The sequence below is a fragment of the Apus apus genome, chromosome 17 (assembly GCF_020740795.1).
Source record: "Apus apus isolate bApuApu2 chromosome 17, bApuApu2.pri.cur, whole genome shotgun sequence".
In the NCBI taxonomy this organism is placed as follows: domain Eukaryota; kingdom Metazoa; phylum Chordata; class Aves; order Apodiformes; family Apodidae; genus Apus; species Apus apus.
In genome coordinates, this window is record NC_067298.1 from 585,708 (window position 1) to 613,607 (window position 27,900).

The window sequence follows — 27,900 nt, forward strand, 5'->3', positions numbered from 1 at the left end:
GGTGCTGGGGGGGCTGCGCGATCCTGCCTCTCGCCCTGCCACTGGCTTCCCACCCGCTCCAGGCGAGAGGCTTTAATCTAATTACATGCTTTATTTGCGCCAATTTGTTTTTCAATCAATCTTGTTCAGGCAGAAGAAAGGAGGCTGCTGTGGGCTCGTTTGCACCTCCTTGTTTCAAGGAGGAGGTTAAGGGTAGTTATCCTCCCGGCTGGAGGTGCCCGCAGGGCTGCGGAGCATGGCTCCCCCGGGGAGGGGCTGCCCGGGGAGGGGCTGGTTCCACCGTCCTCACACGCACCAGGTCCCAGCCCGGCACGGAGCAGCTCCCGCTGCCCGAGGGCGGTTTTCCAACACGGGCTCTTGCGGCCGGGCGGGTGTGCGGCGGGCAGGGCTGAGGACACCCCGACGAGGTGGTCCCAGGGAGGCCTGGGGCTGTTCTGTAGGAAAGATTTCGTGTAACTACCGCCAGGAGTTACAACAGGGTCTCGGGGAATTGTCAGGGTTTACAGAGCATCCCACCGCCCCACCCAAAAAAACCCCAAAAGTGACAGTAACTCACCCGACTTCTGCCCCGTTCAGCTCCCTGCTGAGCGGCTCTGCTGGTTACGGGGTAGGGGTGGCCCAGCACCCGTGCTGGTACAAAGCCTGAGCAGGTGCCTTTACACAAAAGCCAGCTCCACCCATACACACCCTTCTGCTCCATGTGCTTTTCCTCCATGCTCCCAACCACAAGCTGAAGACTTTGAGTTGCTGATATAAGAGCAATAGAGATTTATCTCCACAGTCCAGACACTTTGGAGGAGCATTCTGTCCCACAGGGATGGAACATTGCAAAGTGTCATAAAATCACAGGGGTTGGAAGGGACCTCTGAAGATCACCAAGTCCAACCCTCCTGCTGCAGCAGGAACACCCAGGGCAGGTCACACAGGAACATGTCCAGATGGGTCTTGGAAGTCTCCAGAGAAGGAGACTCCACAGCCTCCCTGGGCAGCCTGTCCCAGGGCTCTGTCACCCTCACAGGAAAGAAGTTTCTCCTCATGTTGAGGTGGAACTTCCTGTGTTGTCACTTGGTGCCGTTTCCCCTCGTCCTGTCACAGGCACCACTGAACAGAGACTGGCCCATTCTTGACGCCCACCCTGCAGATGTTGATAGACATTAATAAGGTCCCCTCTCAGTCTTCTCTTCTCAGGACTAAACAGCCCCAGGTCTCTCAGCCTTTCCTCATATGGCAGATGTTCCAGCCCCTTAATCATCCTTGCAGCCTCCACTGGAGTCTTTCCAGCATATCCCTGTCCCTTTTGAACTGGGGAGCCCAGAATTGGACACAGCACTCTTACTAGGGCAGAGTAGAGCGGGAGGAGAACCTCCCTTGACCTGCTGGCCACACTGTTCTTAATACATCCCAAGATGCTATTGGCTCTCTTGCCCACAAGGGCACATTGCTGCCCCATGGATAACTTGTCCACCAGGACCCCAAGGTCCTTCTCCATGGGGCTGCTTTCTAGCAGGTCAACCCCTAATCTAAACTGGTGCATGGTGGTTTTTCTCCCCAGGTGCAGGATTCTACACTTATTCTTGTTCAACCTCATGAGGTTCCTCTTTGCCCAGCTCTCCAGTCTGTCCCGATCTTGCTGAATGGCTGCACAGCCTTCAGGTGGATCAGCCAATCCTCCCAGCTTCTTACCCTCAGCAAACTTACTAAGGCTACACTCTATCCCCTCATCCTGGTCATTGATGAAGATGTTGAATAAGACCGGGCCCTGTACTGACCCCTGGGGAACACCACTAGTCACAGGTCTCCAGCTGGACTCTGCACCATTGATCACAACCCTCTGGGCTCTATTGATCAGCCAGCTCTCGATCTCTGCTCTTCTAACTCACACTTCCTGAGCTTATCCACAAGGATGTTCTGGGAGACAGTGTCAAAGCCTTGCTAAAGTCGAGGAGGACACATCCACTGTTCTCCCTGCAAATATCCATTCTGTCATACCATCATAGAAGGCTATCAGATCAGTCAGACATGATTTCCCCTTGGTGAATCCATGCTGGCTACTCCTGATAACCTTATTTTCTTCCATGTGCTTGGAGATGACCCCCAGAACGAGCTGCTCCATCATCTTTCCAGGGATGGAGGTGAGGCTGACTGGTCTGTAGTTACCGGGGTCCTGTTTCTTGCCCTTCTTGAAGACTGGTGTGACATTAGCTTTCCTTCAGTCCTCAAGCACCTCTCCCATTTTCCAGGACTTTTCAAAGATGCTGGAGAGTGATCTAGCAATGACTTCTGCTGGAGCAGAGGTTTGGGGCTCCCTGTGAGGTTTAGTTGTTCTGCACCAGAGCTGGCATTTCCAACCACAGCTCCAACCCCTGCTCACTCCCACAGCAGACGGCAGCTCAAAATCAAAATATCCCCACTGATCTGAACTGGGCAGCTCGGGGACCCCAAGCAGACCACCAGTCCCATTTTGTTAGCCTTATTCTCTCCAGTGATGGGCTCATGGGTTTAGGATTTAACATTTTATAAGGGCATTTAGTGGCAGGACAAGGCTAATGGCTTTGGACGGGAAGAGGGGAGTTTGAGGTTTGACATTAGGAAAAAATTCTTCACTATGAGGGGGATGAGACCCTGGCCCAGGTTGCCCAGGGAAGCTGTGGCTGCCCCATCCCTGGCAGTGTTGAAGGGCAGGTTGGATGGGGCTTGGAGCAACCTGGGCTGGTGGGAGGTGTCCCTGCCCGTGCAGGGGGGTTGGGACTGGATGAGCTGTAAGGTACCTTCCAACCCAAACCATCCTGTGATTCAATGACTTGGACTTGTCCCTTCATTTTGCAGCTCAGTCCAGTTGCACACCCCACCTGGTGCAAACAGGAGATGGGGACATGCAGACTCCTCCTCACCGAACCCCCTCAGAAAGCTCAGCCCCTCCGGACCACACAAGGAGAAAGAATCCATCTGAAATGCTGAGTCCAAACCATCCAGGCTGGGTCTCCCGGTCTAAGCCACGACACCTCCACTTTGGATTTCAGCCTGCAAATGTATTTAGGGCCCTACCTGTGGGAAATCAGTAGGAATTTAGCTACATACATTGGGGTTAGAGAACTGAATCCCCGTGGGGATCTAAGCCTTATATCTGCATTTTGAGTTAGGCGCCCAGGCCAAGAAATGTGGCTTTAATCGTTCTATCATGTCAGAATCAATGGGCCTTTAATTTCCGTTACCGACATGTGGCTTTTGCAGAGGCTTAGAGCTCAGCTCAGAACTGCAAGCACAGCAAGACACGGCCTCATGTAGCATCTTCTTGGGAATTCTGCTCCATGCCCTACCAGCACCTCCATCCTGCCCAGCCCCACAAGCATTGGTGCTCTGGCAGGAACAGGGTGCAGCACTACAGTGTGGGGGGGACCCAGCTCCCTATAGCTTTCAGTCTCGTGCTGGCAGCACCCTGCTCAAAAAAACCCCCAAAATTATTAATTCCTTTTTTTTAAGTGCAACTTTTTTGGGGAAAAAAAAAAAAAAAAAAAAAAAGGGGCAAAACAAAGAAGGTGTTTAGCTGTGAAAACTCTTTGCTCAGCCAAAGAATTAGTTATATCAAGGGGATGGGTTGAGCTGCAAAGCTGCTGAATGCAATGTTGACACATTTTACCAAGCTGTGATGGACACGAAACAGCTGCCCACCACCTGCTCCCCGCCCCAACTTCCAGCTCTGCTTATCCAGGAAGTGGGGAAAGTTTGTGCTTTCCTGCAGGGAAGCAACCAGTTGCTCCCACTCCCAGGGAACCCATCAGGGAGGTGTAGGATGGTCCCTTCTGTGGGTCACGGCACATCAGGATGTGGTGATGAAGAAGAAAAAAAGCCCAAGGATCTGGCTTGGGGTTTGTGTTTGTATCTCTGGGATGGGGATTTGCACCAAAATGTTTGTGCAGCTGAAAAAACTCAGGGAGGAAAGTGCTGGGAGCAGGCGGAGGAGTGGGCTCAGATACCACCACCTGGTTTCTCCTGCACTATGGTGCTGTGGCCAGGGGTGTCCAAGTCCTTCAGGAGGGGGATGGCAAGGCCAAATGCAGGCTAGGAGGGACTTGGAAAAGTTTCTGGCCATCTGAGCGTTCAGGTTTACCTGGGACTAGAAGCAGGGCAGGGTGACACTGGCATGAGCACCAGCCCTTTTTCTGCACCCTCATGTGCAGGGAACATCTGTGCACGGTACAGTGGGGTCAAGAGCTGGGGCTGACCCCATACACAGGTCCCATAGGGCAAGAAGATGAGGGAAGAGGACCTCCCAAGAGGGCTCCACCCCCAGAGGGACCTGGGTGGACAGGACCCATTCCCACCTACCACCTCATGCTTCAGGTTGTTCCCCATCCCAAGGGGGGCTTCACTTCACTGTGCAGCCTCATTTCACTCTCAGCCTGGCCTTTTGGTCAGACTCTGACATCACCTTCCAATGGCAGGTTACCCCAGGCTGATCCTCTGCAGCCTCAAGGAGAGAGGTGAGGGGGCAGGACAGGGAGCCAGGACAAGCACTTGTGCCTTGGGACTCTGTAGGTTTGTAACAGAAGAATTTGGGAAGAAGTTCTGCAAGAGTCTCACGTCACACATGTATGTCCTATACAAGTGCACACACCATTGGAACAGCACTTGGGGCACTCCTGCCCCAAATCAATCGTCTACTCCCATTTCAGCCTGCTGCCCCTTCCTCCCATCCCTTCCCCAAACTTTGAGCTTGGCTCTAGTATCATCTTCCATCAGGAGACCAGCAAACCTTCCCCCAGAGCCTAAGCTGCTGAGGTGCCACTTGATGGACAAGAGCAGCATCTTTTCCAGCAGCACTGAAATGCTACCCTGCAGTGTCCTCTCTGAGCAAGTTCCCTCAGCCAGCAGAGCTCTTGCACCATCACCCCACATACATAGCACCAATTGCCAGCAAACACAAACCAAACACTCTGCTCTGAGAAATGCAATTTTATTTTCCAAAGAGGCCCCAGAGGAACTCCAAGTCACCCAGGAGAGCTCTGCACAGAGAAGGCAAAGGAGAAACACTAGGGCAAAACCCCCACCCATGTTAATCTGCTCTGATGTAGGATGATGTATACTGATTTACACCAGCTGGCTCCAGCCACCTCAACTTCAATTGAAACCAGCTGAGGATGTGGCACAGCCCGTGAGGTTGAGAGGAAAAGGAAGAGAAAAGGAAGGTGGGTGGGGTTGAGTGAGTAAAAGCAGGGTCGGGTCTGGGCTGTAGTGTTTGTGTCTTGAGCCTTACAGATCATCTAGATCTACCCCCTGCCTGGGCAGGGACACCTCCCACCAGCCCAGGCTGCTCCAAGCCCCATCCAACCTGCCCTTCAACACTGCCAGGGATGGGGCAGCCACAGCTTCCCTGGGCAACCTGGGCCAGGGTCTCACGACCCTCAGAGTGAAGAATTTCTTCCTAATGTTGAACCTCAGTCTCCCCTCTTCCAGTTCAAAGCCATTACCCTTTATCTCATCACTCTGTCCCCTGTCAAAAGTCCCTCCCCTGTTTTCCTGGAGCCCCTTCAGGCACTGGAAGGTGCTCTAAGGTCTCCCTGGAGCCTTCTCTTCTCCAGGCTGTTAACACCCCAACTCTCTTGGCTTGTCTCCAGAGCTGTGCCAGCCCTCGGATCATCTCCGTGGCCTCCTCTGGACTCTCCAACTTAGCTCCAGGTTTGCATCCAGGGAGGAAGCAGAGCCTGTGGATGTGGTGCTTTCCTGCAAGCCTTGGGGGATATCCCATCGTCTCGCAGCCTTCCTGGCTGGGTGCTGGGATAGGTTTCTGGCAGGTCGTAGTCTCAGGTAGATTGACACTTAATCCATAGGGACTGGGAAGCTCAGATATGACTACGGATGTTTCCGTGGGGAGAGGCTGTTGAAGAGACTTCAGGCTGTTGTTGTGAGTGGTCTGGGCTGCAGTCCAGAGTGATGGTTTCTTTCCGATTGCTCTTTCCTGGGGCTGAAGGAGGATCTGGGTTCTGCCAGCCTGGCTGGTGAAGACCCACCTGCAGATCCCAGTGCCAGGCCCTGGAACATATGGGTGGGAGTTGCTTCCACTCCTGTCTGTCACTAGAGCTCAGAGCCAGGACCTGTCTGACATGTCTTGAGAACATCAGCAGTCCACAGCTGGGGAGAGTCACACTGGCTGCCCAGAGAAGCAGCAGTGGTCTTCCTTTCCTCAGCCCCCTGCTCCACCCAGCAGGTGAGGGAAAGCTTCCATGAACTGTCAGGTTGCTGCACACACACTTTTAGACCGTTACTCCCATCTTTATGGCCAGGAACATCTTACCAGTGAGTTGGATCAATAATAATTCTGTTCCTTGGGTTCAGTGACACCAGACAGCCACGTCCCTCTGCATGGTGGCATCCCATCATGTAGTCATGGCTGGAACTTTGCTACCAAATCTTCATCCTCTGAAATACAGCTTTTATGGACTATCCTCTCTTTTCTCAGTGCACTTCAAGTTTTATGTAATGTTCAGGATCACGTTAGATGAGAAAAGCCAAGGGGAAACACCAAGTCCTGGAAGCCCTCAGCCATCAGTCTGGCTCCTCTGGGAAGTTGGAGCTGGACAGAGATGTTGGCCAGGGCTCTGGGAGGAGAAAGGTGCCTCACTTCATATCATAGCTTTTACTTTTGGCCCTGACTGGGTCACACTGAAAGAGAGTGAAGTCCTGTCTTACTGTGGGGGCTCTCCTGAGGAATGGGAGCAGCAGGACAGGAGGAAGGTGCTGAGGTGAGGTGACTCTTCCTGGCCATGGTGAGAGGGGCTGGGACAGATGGGCTGGTACTGAGGTGGTATGTGATGATTGTGGGGTGTTCAGCTCTCTGGGTTTCCTTCTCTTGTTGGCTCCTCCACTCAAGCTGCAAGAGAAGCTGCTTCTTGGCTCAGGCTGGGTTTAGCTCTGCTGCCAATAGGGAGGGTTGGATCTGGGGTCCATGAGACCTCCTGCAGTATCTCCTTTCCACCCCATGTTTCTGAACCCACCTCCTGCACTGAGGTGGACGAGCTGAGAGGCTGCAGAGCACCCCGTGCAGCACATCTAGAGACCTCAGTGCCCTCCTTGCCTGGGCTGGGTTTGAGCATCTAGCACTGGAGACCACCTCTTCCAGCAGGGCCTGGTGCCAAAGCCAGCTTCGTACCACAGTCCCTGTGTAACAGCAGAGCTGTTGATGGGAAACACTGCTAGAGCTGTGCAGCCACCTACCAACTCTGTGCCTCAGTTTCCCTTCCCAGCCTGCTCATTGCGAGCCTCTAGAAAGGAACAGCTTCTTGCATGGGTTCCTCAAGTAGCTGAGAAATGTGGCCTCAAGCCTTACTGAGGCTGTGGCACATGCCACCTTGGTGTGTGACAGCTGTGCTAAGGGGGATGCTGCAGTTTCTCTCCCAGGCTTTCAAGTCATGGTTCACTGGAAAGCTTGAGGTGTGCATGGACAAGTGTGGTTCTGGTCTAGCACTGGCAGTGTGGGCAGGATACGGGCACCCTGTGTTGGAGGACCATGGGGTACCAGTAGTGTCCCCCACGCAGCCAGTGTCCCACCCCAGTGGCAGAGCCCATGTCCCTGCTGGGGCAGCTCAGCAGATTTTCACACCTGGTCTCCTGTGGAGGCTGTGGAGGAATGATGGGCATTTGGGAGCGATGGAGATGCCCAGGGACTGTCACTGTACCAAGTGCCCACTGGGCCCAGACCTGTCCTGTTTTCCCCCAAATACAGGGTTTCTGTGGTGCTGGGGGTTTCTGCCTAGCACCCATGGGTGCTGAGGAGACACAGGGTGTGCATGGACAGCATGTCCATGAGCCAGCCCCCATGCTGGCACGGGATGGCACATCCCCAGCCACTATGGCATTGCCTGGCCATGGTGTCACTGGCATGTTCCCAGCAGTGGCTGGAGGGCTCCAATGCCATTAGCCCATGTGCTGCTATTCCAGCATTGCCATCCTGCCCTCCTGGCACTGCCATCCTGCCGTGCCAGCGTGGCCCCTGCCCACCCCGCCAGCTGAGCAAAGCCAGCATGTCCCAGCAGTGAGGCCCATTAGAAATGAACTGCTCCTACTGCGGGATTTTATTTGCACACTTGAGTGGAGTGGACACCAAAAGGCTTTGCTAATGCTTCATGGGCTGCTAATTTCCTCTCTGACCTGCATTGTCTGCGGGTGACCCCAGCCCCAATCTCTCTGCAATGAATGCCAAAGGCCGACACCGGCCCGGGTGAGGGGTGACAATGGGGCCTCTGTGAGCTCTGGGCAGGCTCCTGTTGGGAGCTGGAGAACAGGGGGAATTTGTGTGGCTCTCAAAAGCTCTGGGTGGCACAATAAGGGAGGCCTCGGGGTCTCCCAGGAAGACAGAGGCGGCCCAGGGAAGCCAGGCTGGGGGAGGCGAGAGGGAGGATGGTTTCCTTTGTGAAAAGCTTTCTTTAGAAAGGAAGGTTTTTCTCAATGCCCCCTTAGACGACCCAGTCGGGGCCTGGCAGATGGATATCACAGGCATGCTGCTTATTCATGGCAGGCTGCAGCTTTGAGCGTCTCCCCCTCCTTCCCCCAGCCTTTTATTCATTTTAAGGCTAATTTGTTTTGTTAATGTTTTCTTGCCCTCCCCCTCTCTCCTGTGCAGATTGTGACTCATACTGCAAAGCCTCTAAGGGGAAACTGAAGATCAACATGAAGAAGTACTGTAAGAAAGACTATGGTGAGTCTCCCCTTTGCTCCCCATTCCCAAAGGGATGCAGAACCAGAGCATCTCACTCCCTGGGTACCCCCAAGGCCCCCAGCCCTGGGGCAGGTTGCTGGCTGTGGTTGGGGCCAGGCAGCCTGGTGCCAGGGTGTTTGCAATTTTGGGGTACAGATTTTGCTGGGTTCCACTGGGTGCTCAGTGGAGCAGCAATGAGATTACCTGGAAAATAGGGGTCTTGCTGCAGATGCTGAGACCCCCAAAGCAGGGTCCATGGTGTTCTTATCCCATGGTGCTCTCCAGGTTATCAGGACACCATGTCCTGCTTCTTCTCACTGAGCTGTTTCTGTGTGGTGGCTTTTTAAAAACTGTGCTTTGCTATGAGGACAAGCAGCAGAACTTCCTCCTCATTCAGATGCTTCACCCTTTCAACCCCCAGGAAGTTTTGGGGGTTGGGTGCTGCAGCCCTGGGACAGGTCGGGAAGGCTGCAGGATCTTGTTGACAACTGAGGATCAGGGCACCCTCCCATACACCAGATTTTTAATGTGGGACAATCCCCATGGGATCACTGGTGGGTCCACGACCAAGGTGATACCCTCAAAGCCTTCCTGGGGCTCAGCAGCTTCTCTCCCCTCCAGCTTGGTGATTGCTCACCAGCACTGAGCAGGTGGGCAGGGATGGGGAGGGATGGGGAGGGATGGCTCTGCTTCAGTCCCACCTGCCCTTCTTCACCAGCTCTGCCAACACTATTGGGATGAGCCAGTTATTGGGAATGGGATTGACCTGGAAAAATCAGATAGAGCTGGTTAAAAACAGGCATTGTGTGCCAGGGGGCGTGTAGAAATGCTGCTAAACCTGTGTAAGGGCTGGAAATTATCTCACCTCCCCATAGACCGTATGGGGGGGGGGAGGGCGGGGCAAAGTGTCTACAGGAGGGGCTGAACACGACGAGCCTTTGGGCTCTACCCAGGGCAAGAACGGGCTGTGCTGGGGTGAGCCTGGCTTTGAGCTCAGCCTTCCAATGTGTGAGCAACCACGAGGTGCTGTCCAGCTGGGTTTAGCATCTGGTGGGGCTGGAGCTGCCCCAGTGTCTGCCAGCCCTTCCCCATCACAGCAGAAGAATATATAATATATGTATCTGTGTGTGTATGTGTGTGTATATATATATATAAATATATATATATAAATATATAAAAAAATGGGTTTTTTTCACCAGACATTCAAGGGAAAAAATAAACCACCCCATCTGCATCAAAGCATTCAGGAGTGGAGATACCTCCTCCCTCCTTCAAACACACTCACAGCAGCAGCTCAGCATGTCTGGGAAGTGTTTGCAAGAGCAGAACGAATTCCCATTTAACAGCCCTTCCCCGGACAAGGGGCTTCCTGGCAGGGCTGGCCAAGGATGCTCCACACTGGCGTTGTGCTCTGGCGCCTCCCCGGGAGCCTGGGGGAAGGAAGAGAGCTTGGAGGCAAATTTTTATTTGCATTCCCATTTATTTTTCAATTACCCACGTGGCAAAATGATCGTGGAGAGCATCCCTAGGCAAGAAGCTGCCGAGGGTGCCGTGGTTGCCATCCAGTGCAGCTGAGCCAGGGTCTGGCCTCGCTCATAGGAGCTGCTGGATGTTCATCAAATGCTGGAAAGGTTCAAAAATGCCTTTTCCCCTAGAGAAAAGTGTTCTATTGCATATGAGAAAGTCACTGCTAGAACATCATATTATTAAAGACAGGAGCAGGGCTGAGTACCATGCAAGTTTCTCATGGGTGGATTCTCTGCTGGCTAATAAGGCACAAATGCTTTTCCCACATGTGGCAGGAGCACCCAACTGGCTTCTCCAGCATCTCCTAAGGGCTGAGCTCAGGCCAGGGCATTTCCTCTCTGAAAGGGGAGAAAGCAGCCATTTGACTGCAGGAAACTGGGACCTGTCATGATCCAAATTGGGGTTCAGAGGATGGTAGGGAGGAACAAAAGGTACGAGCAGCCCTCTGGAAGCATTCCCCAGCTGAGCAGTGTTACCTTTTCCCATGGCTCTTGGGGCAAGGGTTGATGTTTGGGTGGTGGCAGCACGGGGGCTTTGCTGGAGGGCTGTCCCCAGCATGGTTTTGCTCTGTGGCTTCTCCAGTCTCATCAGGAGATGTTTCATGGGGGTTCACTTGGTTTGTTCACAGCTATCCCATGGGCTCACAGGCCTCACCAGCCCCTGGGAAGATGAAGGCAGCTCAAGAGCTCTCTGGGACAGGAGATACCCTGGAGCAATGAATAGGGATGCTGGAAAGAGCTTTTCTTTTCTCTTTTATCACACAGCACCACTTCTGCAGAGGCACAAGTGAGCCAAAGCCTCTTGTTGAGGCTGGTTAGGGATGAGTGGGCACAGGCTGGCCCACCACGGGACCTGGGGTGCTCCCACCCCAGCCCTCCTGGTCCGAGAGGGTCCCCAACCAGCCCCACAGCCCCAGCCAGCCCCGGAACTGCAGCAAATTTGCTTTTTCAATGGCAAAGCAGCTCAGCAAGGCAGCAGGGTAAGTGATGCCACAGCATGGCCCAAGCTTCCAGGGGGGCCACGGAGGGAAGAAAAGGTTGAAAAGGTGCCGAGAGGATAATAAAGACTTGGGGACTGACACCCCAGCAGGAAGCCAATTAGGAGGCTCTTTTCCTCACCTTTATGCCGGCATCGCTGGGCTGAATGTCCTAAAAGGCCTTAATTAGCTTGAACCAAGTTCCTTCTCCCTCAGGCTCAATCGGGAAGCAATCATCCACCCCACTCCTCAATGAGGCTTTTTAGCTCCGTGTTTTATTCAGCCATTCAAAGGGGATATTTTCCCTTATTTATTTTTCTTATCTGTTTGTTTGAGTTGGGTTTGTGAGTTGTGTTTTGCTTCCCCCGCCCCCCCCCCCCCCCCCAATTTATTAAATTGGGCTCTTTCCCGCAGGATGGGGGTTTGGTACAAATATTTGGAGTGAAACAGGACAGGGAAGGGCAGGCTGGGAGATTTTAGGGTCAGGGTGGGCAGGGAGGTGTTGGGGGGGGCAGTGATAGGCAAGAATAAGAGGAGGAAAGCTTTTTCTGGGTTTGTTTTGGCTGCATGGTGGAGAGCAGGGGCTGTTTGGCTCCTAGAAATCTGGGGGGAGGGAAAGAGAAGAGGGTTTGCTGGGTCTAGGCCAGTTAAAATTAGCCCAGGGGAGCAGGGGGGGGTCTGTGCTGAGCCCCACTGAGGATGGAAATTCACACACACACACACAAAAAGAAGAAGGGGTTGTTTTGGCAGAGCAGATGATGCTGGTGTGGGTGATGAGGGAACATCCCTCACTCAGGTGCTGCCTGATCCTTGGGGCTTTTCCCACTGTCTGTGTCCCATGGTTCATCCCAGTGGGATGGACAGCTGCAGTAAAGGAAACATGGTGCTTTTAAATCCCAGTTTTTCCCCCTAACCCTGAGCTGCTTGTGCTGAAGCAGGGCCAGGTCCTCTGCAGGTGATGCTGGAGTATTTTGCTGGGTACAGGCACTGTGTACCCAGCTGTTGCCCCCACACTCTCCCCAGGGCCTTGGTGCAGCATCAAGGAGGGGATGGGGAGCAGGATCCTCAGCTGAAAGGGGGATTGTCTGCTGCCTTTGCCCTTTCTTGGAAAAATAAAAAAAGTAAAAGTAAAAAACCCAACATCCTTCCTTTTGTGGAGCCTTCACTTAGTCACCCCCTTTGTTGAGAGGAGCTTGGCAGGGGTTGGTGGAAAAAAGGAAAATGTGTTTGCAAAAGGCAGCTTGAAAAGGGGGGGGGGGGGGGGTGTGTGAGAAAATCCCTGAATCCACAGAAAAACCCACGTAGAAGGGGAAGCATCATCCCTGGCTCGTTCCAGGCTTGCAGCCCCTTCCACTGCCCTAGAAAGTGGAGAAACCCTGTTTCTGGAGCAGGGAAGTTCTGAGCAATCCTTCCCTGGGAGCAGGCTGGAGGGAGCAAGCCAAGGCAGCCAGGGTCCCAGGGCACACCCAGCCAGGCCAGGATTAAGGGTCATAAGTCTCCAATATTAAACAGGTAGGAAACTGGCAACCAGAGGCAGATGAAGCCCCATGGGATCTTTCACAGAATCATCCTGGTTGGAAAAGACCTTGAAAATCATCAAGTCCAACCATAACCTAAATCCACCAACCACAACCTAATCTACCCCTTCAGTGCTTAAATCATGTCCCTGAGCACCACATGTAAATTTCTTTTAAACACTTCCAGAGATGGTGACTCCACCACCTCCCTGGGCAGCCTGTTCCACTGTCCAACCACTCTTTGTGTAAAGAAATTCTTTCTAATCTCCAGTCTAACCCTCCCCTGGTGCAGCTTCAGGCCATTTCCTCTGGTCCTGTCATTATTCACTTGGGAGAAGAGCCCAACTCCCACCTCCCTGCAACCTCCTTTCAGGGAGCTGCAGAGAGCAATGAGGTCTCCCCTCAGCCTCCTCTTCTCCAAACTCCCCATTGCTGGAAGCTTCATAAAGCTCCAGGTCCCTAAGGATGTGTAGGTTTGTCCATGCAGCCCAGTCCCAGGTCAGGTTCAGTGAGAGAAAGCTTGAAGTCAGGAGATTTATGATAAACCTTAAAAGTAAATAATTAAATAATAATAACAAAACAACCATAATTTTTTTCCAACCTCACTGTTTTCATGGCAATCTCCTGGTTTTGGGGGCCCTGACTCATGGTCTCTGAATGCTGTGAAGCACTGCTTTTCTTTCAGCCTTCATGAACTGCCCTCAAACATGCTGTTCTGAGGGTTCAGGGCATTTGGTTTTTATTAACATCCAATCATCCACCCCTCTGCTTTCATCTGCAACATCCAGCCTTCAGGTCTTTCTTGTGGCTGGAAGCTTCTGGCCAAGCCTGGAAGAGCTTGGCAGCGTCACAGGCCCCAGGGCTGAGCACTGGGGTGGCACTGCCCAGCCCCCTGCACGGAGGATGCAGGAGAGGACCAGGGACCCCCCACCCCCTCCTGCATCCTGGGGACCACCACCTTTTTCTTAGAAATAAATAGAATGTGAGATGTCTGAGTAGTCACCTGGTTGGTGAGGCTGGTAAGGCACCATCCAGGCAGGATTCAGGGTTCAGCAGCATCAGTGTCTGGTGGGATACAGTTAATGTAGCAGAACCACGCACCCAGCAGGGCTGAGCATCTTTCCCTAACCCCTCAAGCCTCTCTTCTCCAGCTCTCAGCACCCATTTGGGTGGTCAGGGGCTGTCTTGGGGATGACAGGAAGCAGAGCTGGGCAGAAAATAGCAATGGACTGGAGCATCTACCTGCCTTGAGCACTGGAATGGACTCCCCAGGGAAGCAGTAATGGCACAGAACCTGACAATATTCAATAAACATTTGGACAACCCCCTCAGGAACATGGTGTGAACTTTGGGGTTGTCCTATTCTGTGGTGGGAGTTGGACTGGGTGATCCAGGCTGTCTGAGGAGGTGGTTGGGCCACCATCCCTGGAGACATCTGAAAAGACAGATGTGGTGCCAGGGAACAGGGTTTAGTGGTGGATGCTGCAGAGTTAGGGTGGTGGTTGGACTCGATGATCTTGAAGGTCTTTTCCAACCAGAATGATGCTGTGATATGAGGAGAGACTGAGAGGGCTGGGGCTGTTCAGCTTAGAGAAAAGGAGGCTGAGAGGGGATCTCATCAATGCTTAGAAATATCTACAGGAGGTGTCAGGAGGTTAGGTCAGACTGTTCTCAGTGGTGTCCAGAGACAGGACAAGGGGCACTGGGTACAAACTGGTACACAGGAGGTTTAACCTAAATATAAGAAAATAGTTATTTACTCTCAGAGTAACAGCACTGAAACAAGCTGCCAAGGGAGATTCTGGAGTCTCCATCCCTGGAGACATTCCAAACCAGTCTGAACATGTTCCTGTGTCATCTGCTGTAGGTGGTCCTGCTCTGGCAGGGGGGTTGGACTAGATGATCTCCAGAGGTCCCTTCCAATCCCAGCCGTTCTATGATTCTGCAATTCTGTGAAACCCTGGGGGCTCTGAGGGTACCTGGGGGGTGCAGCCAGCCCCACATTACCTGGGGCTCTGGGCTGCCCATCATTGGCAAAGTCTGGGGAAGAGCAGGCAGGAGCTGTGGGCAACCCCAGAGCACAGCAGGACCTGGGCTAGGGCCCATCTCCAGGGAACCCATGTCAAAGTGGCAGCTCCATGGATTTTTTCTCCCCCTCTGGGTCAGCACCTGCTCCCAGAGGACCACGGCTGGGGAGCATCATCTCTGCCACTTGCTTGAATAACCACCATCCCTGATTGCATCTGCTCACCTGGTTGTCCTGTAGACATTTTCCAGGGATGCAGTGACAGGGATGGTCCCCAGCACAGCTCATCATCAGTACAGGAGTTCAGTGCACCACCAAAGTGCAAGCAGGTCACCAGGGTACAGGCAAAGCCAAGCTTTGCCTTAGGGAAAGGCAAGTGAAGGACAACATCCAGCTCCAAAGCCAGGTTTGGGGGGATGGGGTGGAGCTGAGTCCCCACCCCCAAAACCACAAAAGAGCTAAAATCTTCTCTTTCATGAGGAAGAAGCCCTAAATCCCCAGGGATTCACCCAGGGCAGCTGGCTTAGGTGCTTCCAAAAATTCCTCCTGGCACTTCTTGGCAACTCCACACATCTCACATCCCTTGGGAGATGCTGGAAGCCCCTCTCACCAAAACATCCAGGCAAGTCATCACCAAAACCAGGCTCAGGGGAAACCACGTGTCCTGGATGCAAAGTTATGGCAAAAAACTCCCTGTTGGGGAAGGCAGCTGCCAGCCAAGCTGCAGTGAAACTTTCACTCCTTCCACTTCATTAATAAAAGGGGTAAAAAAAATCAGAGACAGGAGCCTTAACATCAAAAAAAATACAGACTGTGTTTTAGAGCAGGGTTTCTTGTAACCACGTCTCTCTGGTTCCTTTTCATTCATTTTCTCCATTTTGTCAGTGTGGACTCAGGCAGGTCAAAGGTTTAAGCTTTTCTGGAAATATTTGTTTCCAAAAAACATGAAAAATTGGCTAATCTTCACATTTTGTTGCCTTCACACCAGACTGGGAAATACATGGTCAGAGCTTGGGGTTGTTTTGTCTTCTTTTTCTTTTTCTTTCTTTCTTTCTTTCTTTCTTTCTTTCTTTCTTTCTTTCTTTCTTTCTTTCTTTCTTTCTTTCTTTCTTTCTTTCTTTCTTTCTTTCTTTCTTTCTTTCTTTCTTTCTTTCTTTCTTTCTTTCTTTCTTTCTTTCTTTCTTTCTTTCTTTCTTTCTTTCTTTCTTTCTTTCTTTCTTTCTTTCTTTCTTTCTTTCTTTCTTTCTTTCTTTCTTTCTTTCTTTCTTTCTTTCTTTCTTTCTTTCTTTCTTTCTTTCTTTCTTCCTTCCTTCCTTCCTTCCTTCCTTCCTTCCTTCCTTCCTTCCTTCCTTCCTTCTTTCTTTCTTTCTTTCTTTCTTTCTTTCTTTCTTTCTTTCTTTCTTTCTTTCTTTCTTTCTTTCTTTCTTTCTTTCTTTCTTTCTTTCTTTCTTTCTTTCTTTCTTTCTTTCTTTCTTTCTTTCTTTCTTTCTTTCTTTCTCTCTTTCTCTCTTTCTCTCTTTCTTTCTCTCTTTCTTTCTCTCTTTCTCTCTTTCTCTCTTTCTTTCCTCTTTCTCTCTTTCTCTCTTCTTCATCTTCTACTTCTTCTGATTCTTTTTTAATGAAACCATCTGGCATCCATGACATGCTCTGAAAAAAAATAATTAACTGGCCCCCCCCCCCCCCAACACGTGTTTTGCAATATGTTAAAAGCCTTGCTGGGCTGCAGAGCTTTTCTTCCTCCCAGAGCTTGAAATTAGTTTGCACGTTGCGGTTGTAGAGTGAGATGATGCTCTTCCACTGCTTAGGGGGTCAAACTGGGTTGTTACAAGGCAAACTGGAGAATTTTTCCTGGGCTTTTTCTGAGGTTTCTTCTCCCTCTGATAATTGTGGAATGCAGATTGGACCCGCTGGGATCTGGCCAGATTGCTGAGATGGGGGGACAGAGCTCACAGGGCATGGAGAAGGAGCAAAAAAGGGAAAAGCTCAAAGATTGGGTCCAATCCCACTTTTTGGTTGGAGTGCACCAGCCTGCACAGAACCACCAGCCCTTTCCTGCTCTCCTGGCCAGGACTGCCATTGCCACACGGGTTTGTCCCCCTGTCCTTGCTGGTGAGGACTCCTCTCAGCCCAAAGCCTGCAAGCAAACCCAGGAGGGCTGGGGAGTGGATGCCCACTGGAGATGTTTTACTGGAAGGTGGTTTTTAGCAAGGAGGAATGTGCCCAAGCTTCCTGGGGATGTGATCTCAGCTGACTGCTGCTCCCATCCTCCTGGGCCATCTCAGAGCCATAATTCACCAGAGCCCATCAGAGCAGCAAGAGCTGCCTCCAGGCTCATCCCTCCTCTTCCTCAGCTGCTGTGGGGCCAAACGCTCCCATTCCCACACGGGTCTCCAGCCTTCCCTGTGGCTGCGGCTTCCCAAGTCCATGGATTTCACCTGGAGAGGGCACACCAGCACTTGCTGTAGGGACTGAGGAAGAGGAGGAGGAGGGATGGCTGAGGTCATCATGGCCTGCTCAGGGGCACCTGGGCTGCAGCCTGGGGCTGCCCCATGTCACAAAACCATGGGGGCTCTGGGGGCTTCTGAAATCAGCCATGAGCAGAGTCCTACCCTGGAGCAGGCTGGAAGCAAACCAGTGTCTGCTGCCATCCCAACATCTTTGTGGACAACCCAGTGGAGAGTCTTCTTCTCAGATCATGATGCCAAGTAACCCTCACAGTGGTCCTGGGAGACCATGGGTCACATACATCCCTGGATGTGTTTAGAAATCATACAGATATGGTGCTTCCGGGAAGAGCAAGAGGTGGAGCAGTGGAGGGCTGAGTCCTCACCAGATCATGTTTTCTCAGTCCATATGGCCACAGGTGGGCTACACAACATCAACCACGGGCTTGGAAAACACCAGCCTTCTTGCTGTTCCTGTGCATATGGATAACAGCTATTCTCCCATCTCAGTCTTGCTTTGGGAGTTGGCTGTCTACCAGCTATCACAGATTGTTCCAATCCCCTTACCATGAACAGGGACACCTTCACTAAACCAGGTTGTCTGCCAGGACACCTGGCTTGCCAGGCTGCTGCATAGCAAGATATTCCATCGACACCCCAAGTTGCTCTTCAATATTTGCAGAAGTGCTCAAGTGAGTCCACCAGACCCAGAATTCAGGTTGAACACTGACACAGACGTTCTTGTGGTCACTGAGCCCTACCCTCAGTCCTTCACCCATGCTTTTTACCAGCAATGTCATCTTCCTCACTGTGTAGCCGTGCCCACTGGGGACACACAAGGCTGCCCATGTGGCAGCAGAGCTGGAGAGCATCTCCCCAGCCTGTGGTGGTCTCAGTACCTCTGCTGAGACCTTCTGCCACCAGCATCAGTTGCTCTTGCTGGTGGCAGATGGCCTGAAGACAGAGGTGGCTTTTGTGCAACCGTTGCCCTTGGTCCGTGTCCCCCAGCCTGGGCTCAGGAGACAAAATCCTTTTCCTCACCCAGCCTAATTAAAATTAATTTTCATTTTGCCAGCTCAAACCGTAACATCTTTTCCTCTCTTGCCTCTGTGTTGTTTTTTTCTTTTCTTTTTTTTGTGTTGCTGTTTCTTCCAGCTGTCCAGATCCACATCCTGAAAGCAGAAAAAAACGCCGACTGGTGGAAGTTCACAGTCAACATCATCTCTGTCTACAAACAAGGCAGCAACCGCATCCGGCGTGGAGACCAGACCCTGTGGATCCACTCCAAGGACATCGCGTGCAAGTGCCCCAAAATCAAACCCATGAAGAAATATTTGCTGCTGGGCAACAACGAGGACTCTCCTGACCAGAGTGGCATCATTGCGGACAAAACCAGCCTGGTGATCCAGTGGCGGGACACGTGGGCGCGGCGGCTCAGGAAGTTCCAGCAGCGGGAGAAGAAAGGGAAGTGCAAGAAAGCCTAAAAGGAGGAGAAGGCAACGGAGGGCGCGGGAGAGAGTGACTGTGCATGCTGCTTTGTGTAGGCCTGGGGTGGGCACGGGCCACGGCGGGGGCAGAAGGTCCTGCTGTTGTGGTGGGATGTGGGTGGGACAGGATGGGACAGTGATGACGGCTGTGGGGCTGCCAGGTTGGCACTTCATATTCTGGGAGAAAACGCACCAAAACACAACCAAAACCAACGGGGCATCTGGATATCACAGAGAGGAGGGTGGGGATGGGCAGCACCCAGCATCCCCACTCAGCTTCTTCCTGCCGTATCGGCTGAAGAAACCAGAGACACCTGCCTGCCTTCCAGCTGCTAACATCTGGTGCTACCAAAGCACGGCACTGGAACACCAATCCTGATGGGAACTATCAATAGCAAAGCTGGAACTTCACCCCCCTCCCCAAAATGCATATTGTCATCTTAGGTTGAACAAGGCAGTTATGGTAGAGGAACCAAACAGAGACTTATCACTGAGGACAGAGTTGAGGAGCAACTACTATGGGTTATTTGAAGACTCTTTGGTGTCCAATAGCTGTGACTGTCACCTGCTGTTGGGAGTGGCCAACGTCTCCAGCCATGGCCATGGTCTGATCCCCAGTTAGGCACAGCAAAGAGGAGACCACATTTGTGGGTGACTTCCACATAGGTGTAACTTGGGGAGCGACTCCTTGCTCCAGCCTCCACCCCTGAGGAGCATTTACCCTGTCATGCTGAAGGAGCATGAGTCCATGGAGTGCCTTGGCCCCCTCCCAGCCACAGATTCCAGCCAAGAAGTCAGTAACTAAGATCCTGAAGGAAACACCCAGGCTTCACAAAAAAATAACTTGACATTCAGTTCCTGGAGCTGCCCTGGAAGATCTCACCTCGTACAGTCCCTGAGTTTCCACTGTGGCCAACCCTGAGACCTTCTTCCTGGGCCTGGTCCTCTCTGTCTCCATCAGCACATTGATGAACCCTCACACAATAGAAAATCCATGTGGGTGACACCACCATCTTCGTGGTGGTTCCACTCCCAGACTCACACCAGCTCTGCCCTTGTTCCTTCTAGAGCTGGAGCTCCCTGGCATCCCTGCAGAAGGTGGCCAACCCACTTAGGAGACACAGGAGGTGGGACAGAGAGTGACAAAGGACTGTCCCCATGGGCAGCTGGGCCAGCAAAGAGCAAGCAACCTGCTCCAAGGGAAACAGAGAAGACCAGCAAAGAAGACCTGCTCCCTGCTCTCAGTCAGGGACTGGATGAACAAGGTGTGACTCCCCCCCATGGAGCTCTCCTTCTTCTGCTGGGGTTGAAAACCAGCAGACCTAAAATTCCCAGTCTCTGGCTGCTGATGCCCTCAGCAAGGTACCAGCTGCCCCACCTCCACCTCACTCCCTGTGCCCAGCCTGAGGGCTGGTGCATTTTTCTCCAGGGCACTACAGGGCCAGGACTGGCTGTTGTTTGTCACTCAGAGATTGTGTCCCCTTGCCAGGCTGCTCCTCTGCTAGCCCAGCCCAGAAGGAAGGAGGAAATCTGAGCTCAGCTAATTGATGGAGACAGGCAGGAGAGGCAGGGAGGGCAGGACGGGTACCTGGAGGAGAAGCAAACATGAGTCACTATGAAAAGCAAAACCTCCTTGATATTTTTCCTTTTAGGAAACTTGGAAACATCTCTTTTATGACATTTTCCAGTGGTTTTGCCTTGTTTTATAGCAATTGACAATATTTATATAATGACATAAACCACCATAAAGCGAGGCAGCCATGTCAATAGGTGTGAAGTGGAGGGCTCCCAGGGAAGCACCAGCCAGGGAGAAAGTTCTGCTGAACCTCTGGCAACTGCAAAGCCCCTCTGGAATTAACTGGGGTTTGAGGAGAGAAATCCCACCCTGCATATCAAGCAACCCCCTCCCCCTCAATCTATATTTTCTCCCCTTACCCAGAGCAAACCTTGTTTTCCTTACTTCAGAGCCAACAGCTTTGCAGCCAAGGGAACCAAGGCACCATTTTGAAGGCTAAAATCTGATATCAAATGTCTACAGAGGGTCTTGAAGCCCCAGAGTCGGGCTTGGACACTCTCCTGCAGGTAACAACACCTGATGGCTGGGACACCCAACACTGGTTTGGGAACAGTTTGTCCTCGGTCAGGTGGGATGCCCTTGAACCACAGGAGACCTTCAAATGGCCTAAAAGCAACAGGATCCAACACAGAGGCAGAGAGTGAAGGCAAGGCCAGGGGACATGGGGACTTGTGGACTGCCCACCAAGCACTCCTGGACACCCAACCCTTACTTCTGTTTTCCAAACTCGGCAAACCCTTGCCAGCACAGTCTTGACACACCTTAGGCCCCTCCAGGGACAAGCCCCAGACCCTTCTCCCATCCCACCAGGCCTGGAAGCTGCGGAAGAAACTGCCCAACCCACCCCATGGCCAGACCCCTCCAGGCACAGACAAAACCTGGGAAATCAGAAAGAACTAGAGTTTGCACAAAACAACTCTGACACCACAGCCAGAAGCAAAGTCCCTGCCCTCATCCCAACAGAACCCTGTCCCACCAGGACCCCGTCCCTCAATCCCTCTTGGAGTTTTGTGCTTTCCAACCAGACTAGAGAAGCCCCTTTGCTCCATCCACAGTCCCCCAGTGCCCCCCCAATAACCTCAACCTGCAGGAGTAGTTGGTGTAACTCGTACACAGCCCAAGGGATGCAACTCTTCCCTGCAGCCACCCCTGCTCCAGGACATCTCCCAGGGGAGACCTGCAGCCTGTCACTCCCAGAGGGATGAGATGTCCACCCTAAACACCAACCTCCATGTCCGGGGCTGTGGTTCTGTTGGGGTCACAACCAATGAGGTGCCCAAATGCCCACCCACTGCCCCAGGGACAGGGACGAGGTCCCTGGTGAGGCCAGGGGGTGTCTGGGGAAGGGGCTGTGGGACCTTCAGCGTGGCTTTGGAGAGCAGCTGAGATGCCAAAACAATCATCACTCCATGGTAGCACCTGGCAAACATCGTTCCGTCTCGTTTCTGTCCGTTCCGTCGTGTCCGTGCCCTCTCCCCACACACCCACCTCTTCCCCCCTCACAAAACCTGTGTTTGTTTTGGGGTTTGTTTGGGTTTTGTTTGGTGGTTTTTTTGTTTTGTTTTGTTTGTTTGTTTTTTTAATTTCTGTTAATATCTTGAACTGTAAATGTTTAGTTCTGACCATTGCATCCTGCTTTGGGCGATGTTTCTTTACAATGCATACTAATATATTATGGTTATTATATATGAATATATTTAATGACAAGTGAAAAAGTTGTGGATTTTCTTATTGTTTTTCCAAGTTTTTTTTTGTTTTCTTTTTTTCCTTTTTTTTTTCTTCCCTCTTCATTTGATTGTTGCGTTAGATTGGCTGTAATTGAACCTGAAGGAGCTTGTAACTGTTCAGCACCCACTTGGTAGGACTAAAGTCAGAAAACAGTTGAATAAACTCTTGTAAACTGTAAAATTCTCCAAGGATCTCTGCTTTCTCCCACTTCCTGGGCCAGCAAGGGATGGGGACCTGGGCAGGAAGGTGACAGTGTCCCCTCCACCTCCTGAAGTCTCTGCCACCACCCCCATGGCAGGGTCTGAGGTGTCAGCCCCAGCCACATGTCCCACCACCACCCTCCCAGCCAGAGGCCACACACCTCCAGGGACTCTGGGGTCACCAGAGGCTCATGGTAAGTGGGATGGGAGCCCCAGTGGCACCTCTGGACTCTCTGGGACTGCTCTGAGCTCTGGACCAGGGTACATCCCTCTGGGCTCCCCATTCTTCATCTGCTGCCAGAGGAGATGGTGCCCTGCAGTGGGACAAAGCCAGGGCATGCCAAAACCTGCAGGATCCCACACAGAGGGGTCGACAGGCATGGGGACAGGGGACAACCATAGTCTAGGACCAGGGGACCTGCCAACCCCACTCAGGACCTGTTTTCTGCCTCCCTGCACAGCACCATCCCCTTCTGCCCACCCACTGCAGGGGACTGGGCTCCATCACCCACCTCCCTGGGACACTGGACATGCCAGATGCTGGTACTCAAGACCAGGCAAGGGCTGGTGGCACACACAAGCCAGGAAGCTGGAGGTGGGGGGACTCTGAGGCACAAAAACACTTCCAGAGGGGAAAAACACAGGCAAAAGGTCCTGCAGACTCCCACAGGGTCACCACACCTGACCTGAACCCCAAGTGTCACTGGTGATTTATGACTTGGAAAACATCTTGGAGGTCAGAAATCTCAGATCTTTACTGCAGAGACAAATGGGTGACAAGTGCCACCGCCTCTGCTCCAGGTCACCTGTGGCTCCACAGAGAAGAAAATGGGTTTCCCAGATTACTTGGGCTCTGTGTCCTCCTGCCAGGTGGCCAGTTGTCTGAAGAAGACACCGTGGCTTTGAAATGAAGGGAAGAGACTATTCCCACTGCAGGCTGAACCTGGATCTCAGCCTGGTCCCACTGTGGTAATTTGCTTTCCCCCAGATCAGACCCAACCTCCAGAAATAAGGGTGTGTGAAAATGCCCAGCAGCCTTTCAAGATCATCTTTATCCTCACATAGGAGGTAGGGACTTCTTACCAAGGGCACTTGGACATGTAAGCACCTCTATACATACGAGATCTTCCCCCAGCACTTGTATTTTTTATGAGGTTACAGGTGGAAACAGCTAATCTCCTGAGTATGTCCTCATTCTGGAGCAGCTCTGCTCTGGAGCCAGGCTGGGAGAGCTGGGGTGTTCAGCCTGGAGAAGAGAAGGCTCCAGGGAGACCTGAGAGCACCTTCCAGTGCCTGAAGGGGCTCCAGGAAAGCTGGGGAGGGACTTGGGACAAGGGCAGGGAGTGGTGAGATAAGTACTGGAAGAGGGGAGATGTAGGTTGGACATTGGGAAGAAAATTCTTCACTATGGGGGTGGTGAGACACTGACCGGGGTTGCCCATGGAAATTGTGGCTGCCCCATCCCTGGCAGTGTTCAAGGGCAGGTTGGATGGGGCTTGGAGCAGCCTGGTCTAGTGGGAGGTGTCCCTGCCCATGGCAGGGGGTTTGGACTAGGTGATCTTTAATGTCCCTTCCAACCCAAACCAGTCTGGGATTCTGGGATTTGTAAGAAATGAAGGAGATGCAAGGGAAGGTGAAGTCCGGGGTGTCTCTCTGGGTGGGGCAATGGGGAAGAATTCTGCTTGGAGAAGCCACCACAGGTATGTGACCCCAGCAGCCCCAGGGTGCAGATCCCACGGGCAGCTCCAGCACCTTTGCCCCAGACCCAAAGCTCCGAGGAGGCAGCACAGGGATCCCTGCTACTGATGAGCCAACAATCAGCAGCTCTGGTATCTGAATCTGCCTTTCCTCTGCTGGGGCAGGGAGACAGAAAAGCTTCCTGCACACGGCAGAATGATGCCAAATTCAGTTCTTTTTAATAAAACTCCTCACCCGCGTGACACATTAAATGTTACCTAAAGGGCAAGTCTGAGAACCCCTTTGTTAGACACTCCAGCAGAGCAGAGCTGGTGTTTCTACCTTTCCTAGGCAATAGCAGAAAAAAAATCTGAGGGCTCGATATATCAGAAAACATGTTTTTAAAGCCTCTATCAGACAAAGCCACCGTAATATGTTGATCAGGATGAATTATATATCCATTCTGTGTGTCCCAGGAATTCATACAAAACCTTAATTCCCTCCGCAAACGACAGTTTTAATTACAAACCCAAGCCCAAGGTCTCATCTCAATAAACCACAGGCTGTTCTCCTCCTGTCACTGAATATCCAGGAGGCTGCTCTGGAGCCATGAGCTCTATCCTGCTGCAGGGCTCAGGCACAAGCTGCTGCTGAGAAACAACCCAAGAGAGTTTCCAGTGTCAGTCCCTTTACACACGAGCTGCAGGAACATACAAGTTTGGAACACATCTCTAAAGCTGCCCATTATTTGTTTCCAGCTGGAGCAGACTTGCTTAATGCTCCGTTTCTAATCTGAGATCAAGCAATAAACTAATAAAAAGCCTGTTCTGTCCTTTTGAAAACCACAAGAATGTAAAACTGTCTTCTCTCCCCCCCTCCATCCTCCTTTGAAGACTGTAAGATGAAGCGTCTCTCCAAGAAATAGCAAGCAGGCACAACCTGGACTGGACTTTCAAAGGCTTCAGGAAGGATTTTCTCTAGCAAAGCATAGAGGTGCATGGAAGCCTCTGATCCCTCCTGGCCATGGCATGGTTTGTTTGACAGGCAGAAGGTGGTATCTAGTTACCTACCAAGTCCAAGCCTGGATCTCCCACCTTTGATTGCAAACACCAAATGAGGACGCCAAAGCCAGCAGAGCACAGTCTGTCTTGCCCCAAGATTTCAAATCCCTGGTCACTGCTCCAGCTCCAACCTTCGGTGCTCAGCATCAGAAGATGGGTTGGGACCCAGCACAGAGCCCTGTTTGAAGACCAGTGCCAGGAGGCACAGTGGCATCTACTTGGCCTTTTCTGCACCAGACTCCTCCCTCCCTTTCCCCTCTGCCCTTCCCAAGAGCACAGACAGGGCACTGGTGCTCTTCAGCTCCAGGGAATGGTTCCTACCCATTGGTGAAAGGGTTGCATTCAGTGGGACACTCATCACTTCCCTGACTCTTTTTCCTGCAAAACCACATTTTCTCCTGTCTTAGCCAGCTCTGTTGTTCCCACATTAGATCCTGGAGCAATGGGGTCAAACGCTCAGCTCCAGCCACCACCTGCACCCCGCAGAGAGATGAGAAGTTTTGCACCCTGATCTGCAGGTCACCAAGCAGTTAACAAAGGGGCTGGTTCCCAAGTCCCAACTGATAGAAGAAGAAACCAAGCCCAGAAGAGCAAATTGGCTTCATGTCACTCAAGAGAGGAAACAGCACCAGGCTAGCCTGGTTTCCCACTTCCCAGACCAGTGCTGGATGTGCCACCTCCCCAGGTGTGCACGTGGAGAGCAGGGAGAGGGAGGACTGCCAAGAGCCCATGGAGAGCTGTGAAAGGAGCTACTCTACCCCCGCAGGTGAGGATCAGCCCAGGGCTGGCAAGTGTTACGGATCTGCCAGGAAATCCATGTCGTGATACACATGAAGTCTGGCAGGAACTGCTTTTTCTCCTTCTCCAAACCAGCTCTCAAGAAATGGAAGCGCTGGAGAAATCATTCCAGTGGAACGTGACACAGTAGGAAGCAATAAAAACCCCAGGCAGATAAGCTGTATATAAATGGATCAGCTTTTATTCAATATTTATTGCTTGCTCTATCAATTCTGAAATACTGGCAAGTATAACAAAATAATTGTTTTCTTGGCAAGAAGCAAACATTCAATACCTCTTTTTAAAATTTTATTATTAGTTTTTAAGTAGGTAATCCTTCCTCTCAGGTTTAACTGTGTGAAAAGTTATAAAAGAAAGAGACAGACCTTGGTGGCCGAGATGGTTAATGCCAGCACATCTCCTGCAGCCAGCCTGGCAGAGCACACGCTGGGCAAAGCTCCCCACCCTGATGTACCTGGGGCAGGACCTGCTGCTGTTAGTATTTCTATCTGTGGAGATCAACATCGATAACTCCCCAAGGGCCAAGGACTGACTGACTCACCCTCTAGGTTTCTTTGGGGCTCGTGGGGCTCCTGTTCCTCCCTGCAGGGCTCTCTGTGCTCTCACTCCCCATTCTGCCCGCAGCCAGATGCAGCCATGCCCCAAAACATCCATTCCTTGAGAAACAGAAGCATTTTCATTTCAAGGGAAGGTATCAGAAAGCAGAGGAGCACCAATGCTGTACTCCCAAAGCACACCTTTATTTTAGTATTTTAAAGCCCTCAGGACTGGTGGCTCAGAAGAAGGGGCTGGTCAGGCCCCTGGCACCAGGGTGGGCTCGGGAGCAGATGCACCAAGAAGCTCATCTATGGAACAGGCAGCTGAAGCCTCCCCAGTGCAATGGGAAGGTGGGCAGAGGGTCCTTTCATGTTCAAACACTCCAAACCATGCTCTTCAGCTGTGCACCAAAGGAAGAAGGGATGTCTGTTGGACACAGATTCATTCTCAAGACTGTGGAGTTTATTTAAAATGCAAGAAGGTCTTTGCACAGAGTCAGTCTCTTCCCCGGAGTCCTCCGTGCTCAGCTGTGGAGCAGCAGCTCCAACAGGTCCCAAAGCCACGTTAGTGTGTTGGCCAGACAGCAACCACAGCAATTGCAATCAGCAGCAGCACAATCACCACCAGCATTCCTGGAAAAGATGAAACGACATTAAGGTTGCTGCCTTCAATGCCACAATTGCTCTTCTGCAATTAAATTCTTCCTCCAAGTCCTGCTCCTCATCCCAGCTGAGAATGATTTCCTCCTGCTCACCTCATACCAGATCCCTGCACACTGACCTGAGCAGTGACCTGGACTCAAAGTCCATATTGGTAGAGCAGTTCTTTCTCTTCCTGAGCCTTCAAACCATTATTTATTTTTTTAACAGCACCTGCAAGGGTATCTCCCTACCTTAACATCCATCTGCCTTGAAGATTAAGGGATATGTTTAACTCCTGGCAAGGCCAGTTAAGCTTTTTTAGAATCTCTCTGCACCATCCCACTGGGGCAGAGGATTATTCAGAAGGAAATCCAAATGGCATCAGGAAATTGTTTCCAATACAAACCACTCCTGCTTTCAAACAGAACTATGTGCAGAGGAAAAGCAGGGCTTGTGGGTGTGTAGGTGACTTGGGAAAAGAGAGATCAACCACCACCACAGAGCCTTGCAGTGCAGCACGTGGCTCCATGGGCTCCATCCTGTCCCAGTGCTGCACCTGTTCCTGTGCAGCACTTACTAACACAATCTCCAAGAACATTATGACTGTTTTTCAGTTCAAGCACACCAGGCTGCTCTGCAGAGGATGGTGTTAAAGAAATGTATGTTATGGATGATTTTGATGACTGATCCAGAAAAGCAGCAAAGCAGATTTTCCCTCTTGATAGCGATAAGGTGATATGGCTGTTAGACACCTGCTAGAGACAACTAATTCTCTTTAATTTCCCCTTTAGGAAAACCCTCCCTTTTCTCTCCCCCTTCTCAGAGGAGTGGAAGCAACATTTTACTGCAAACAGACTGGATCCCTGCAGTCCATCCAGCACCTCCCAAAGCAGCCCCAACCCTCCTTGTGCTGGGACCACTATGCACTTTGGGCACTGGCCCCACTCACACAGGCATCCCCTGGGGTTAAACGACCTTGTAATTAGGGGTCTTTTGTTCAGTGTCTGCTCCCT

The 27,900-nt window shown here is 51.8% G+C and overlaps 2 protein-coding genes across 3 annotated transcripts in view; one reads left to right on the top strand and one right to left on the bottom strand.

Moving 5' to 3' along the window:
• NTN1 (netrin 1) overlaps window positions 1–22,153 on the top strand; it is a 106,969-nt gene extending 84,816 nt beyond the window's left edge. The window contains exons 5-6 of the mRNA XM_051634777.1: window positions 8,618–8,692; window positions 18,338–22,153. Coding sequence (XP_051490737.1) covers window positions 8,618–8,692; window positions 18,338–18,666 — 404 coding nt within the window. The 3' untranslated portion in view covers window positions 18,667–22,153. The remainder of the gene's footprint in view (window positions 1–8,617; window positions 8,693–18,337) is intronic.
• Window positions 22,154–25,868: 3,715 nt separating this feature from the next.
• The window catches only part of STX8 (syntaxin 8), a 115,921-nt gene continuing 113,889 nt past the window's right edge, over window positions 25,869–27,900 (bottom strand). For both annotated transcript variants that reach the window (XR_007891105.1, XM_051634786.1), the window contains one exon: window positions 25,869–26,878. Coding sequence is in view for 1 of the 2 variants with exons in the window: in XM_051634786.1 (XP_051490746.1) it covers window positions 26,811–26,878 (68 nt within the window). In the remaining variant the exon portion in view is untranslated. The remainder of the gene's footprint in view (window positions 26,879–27,900) is intronic.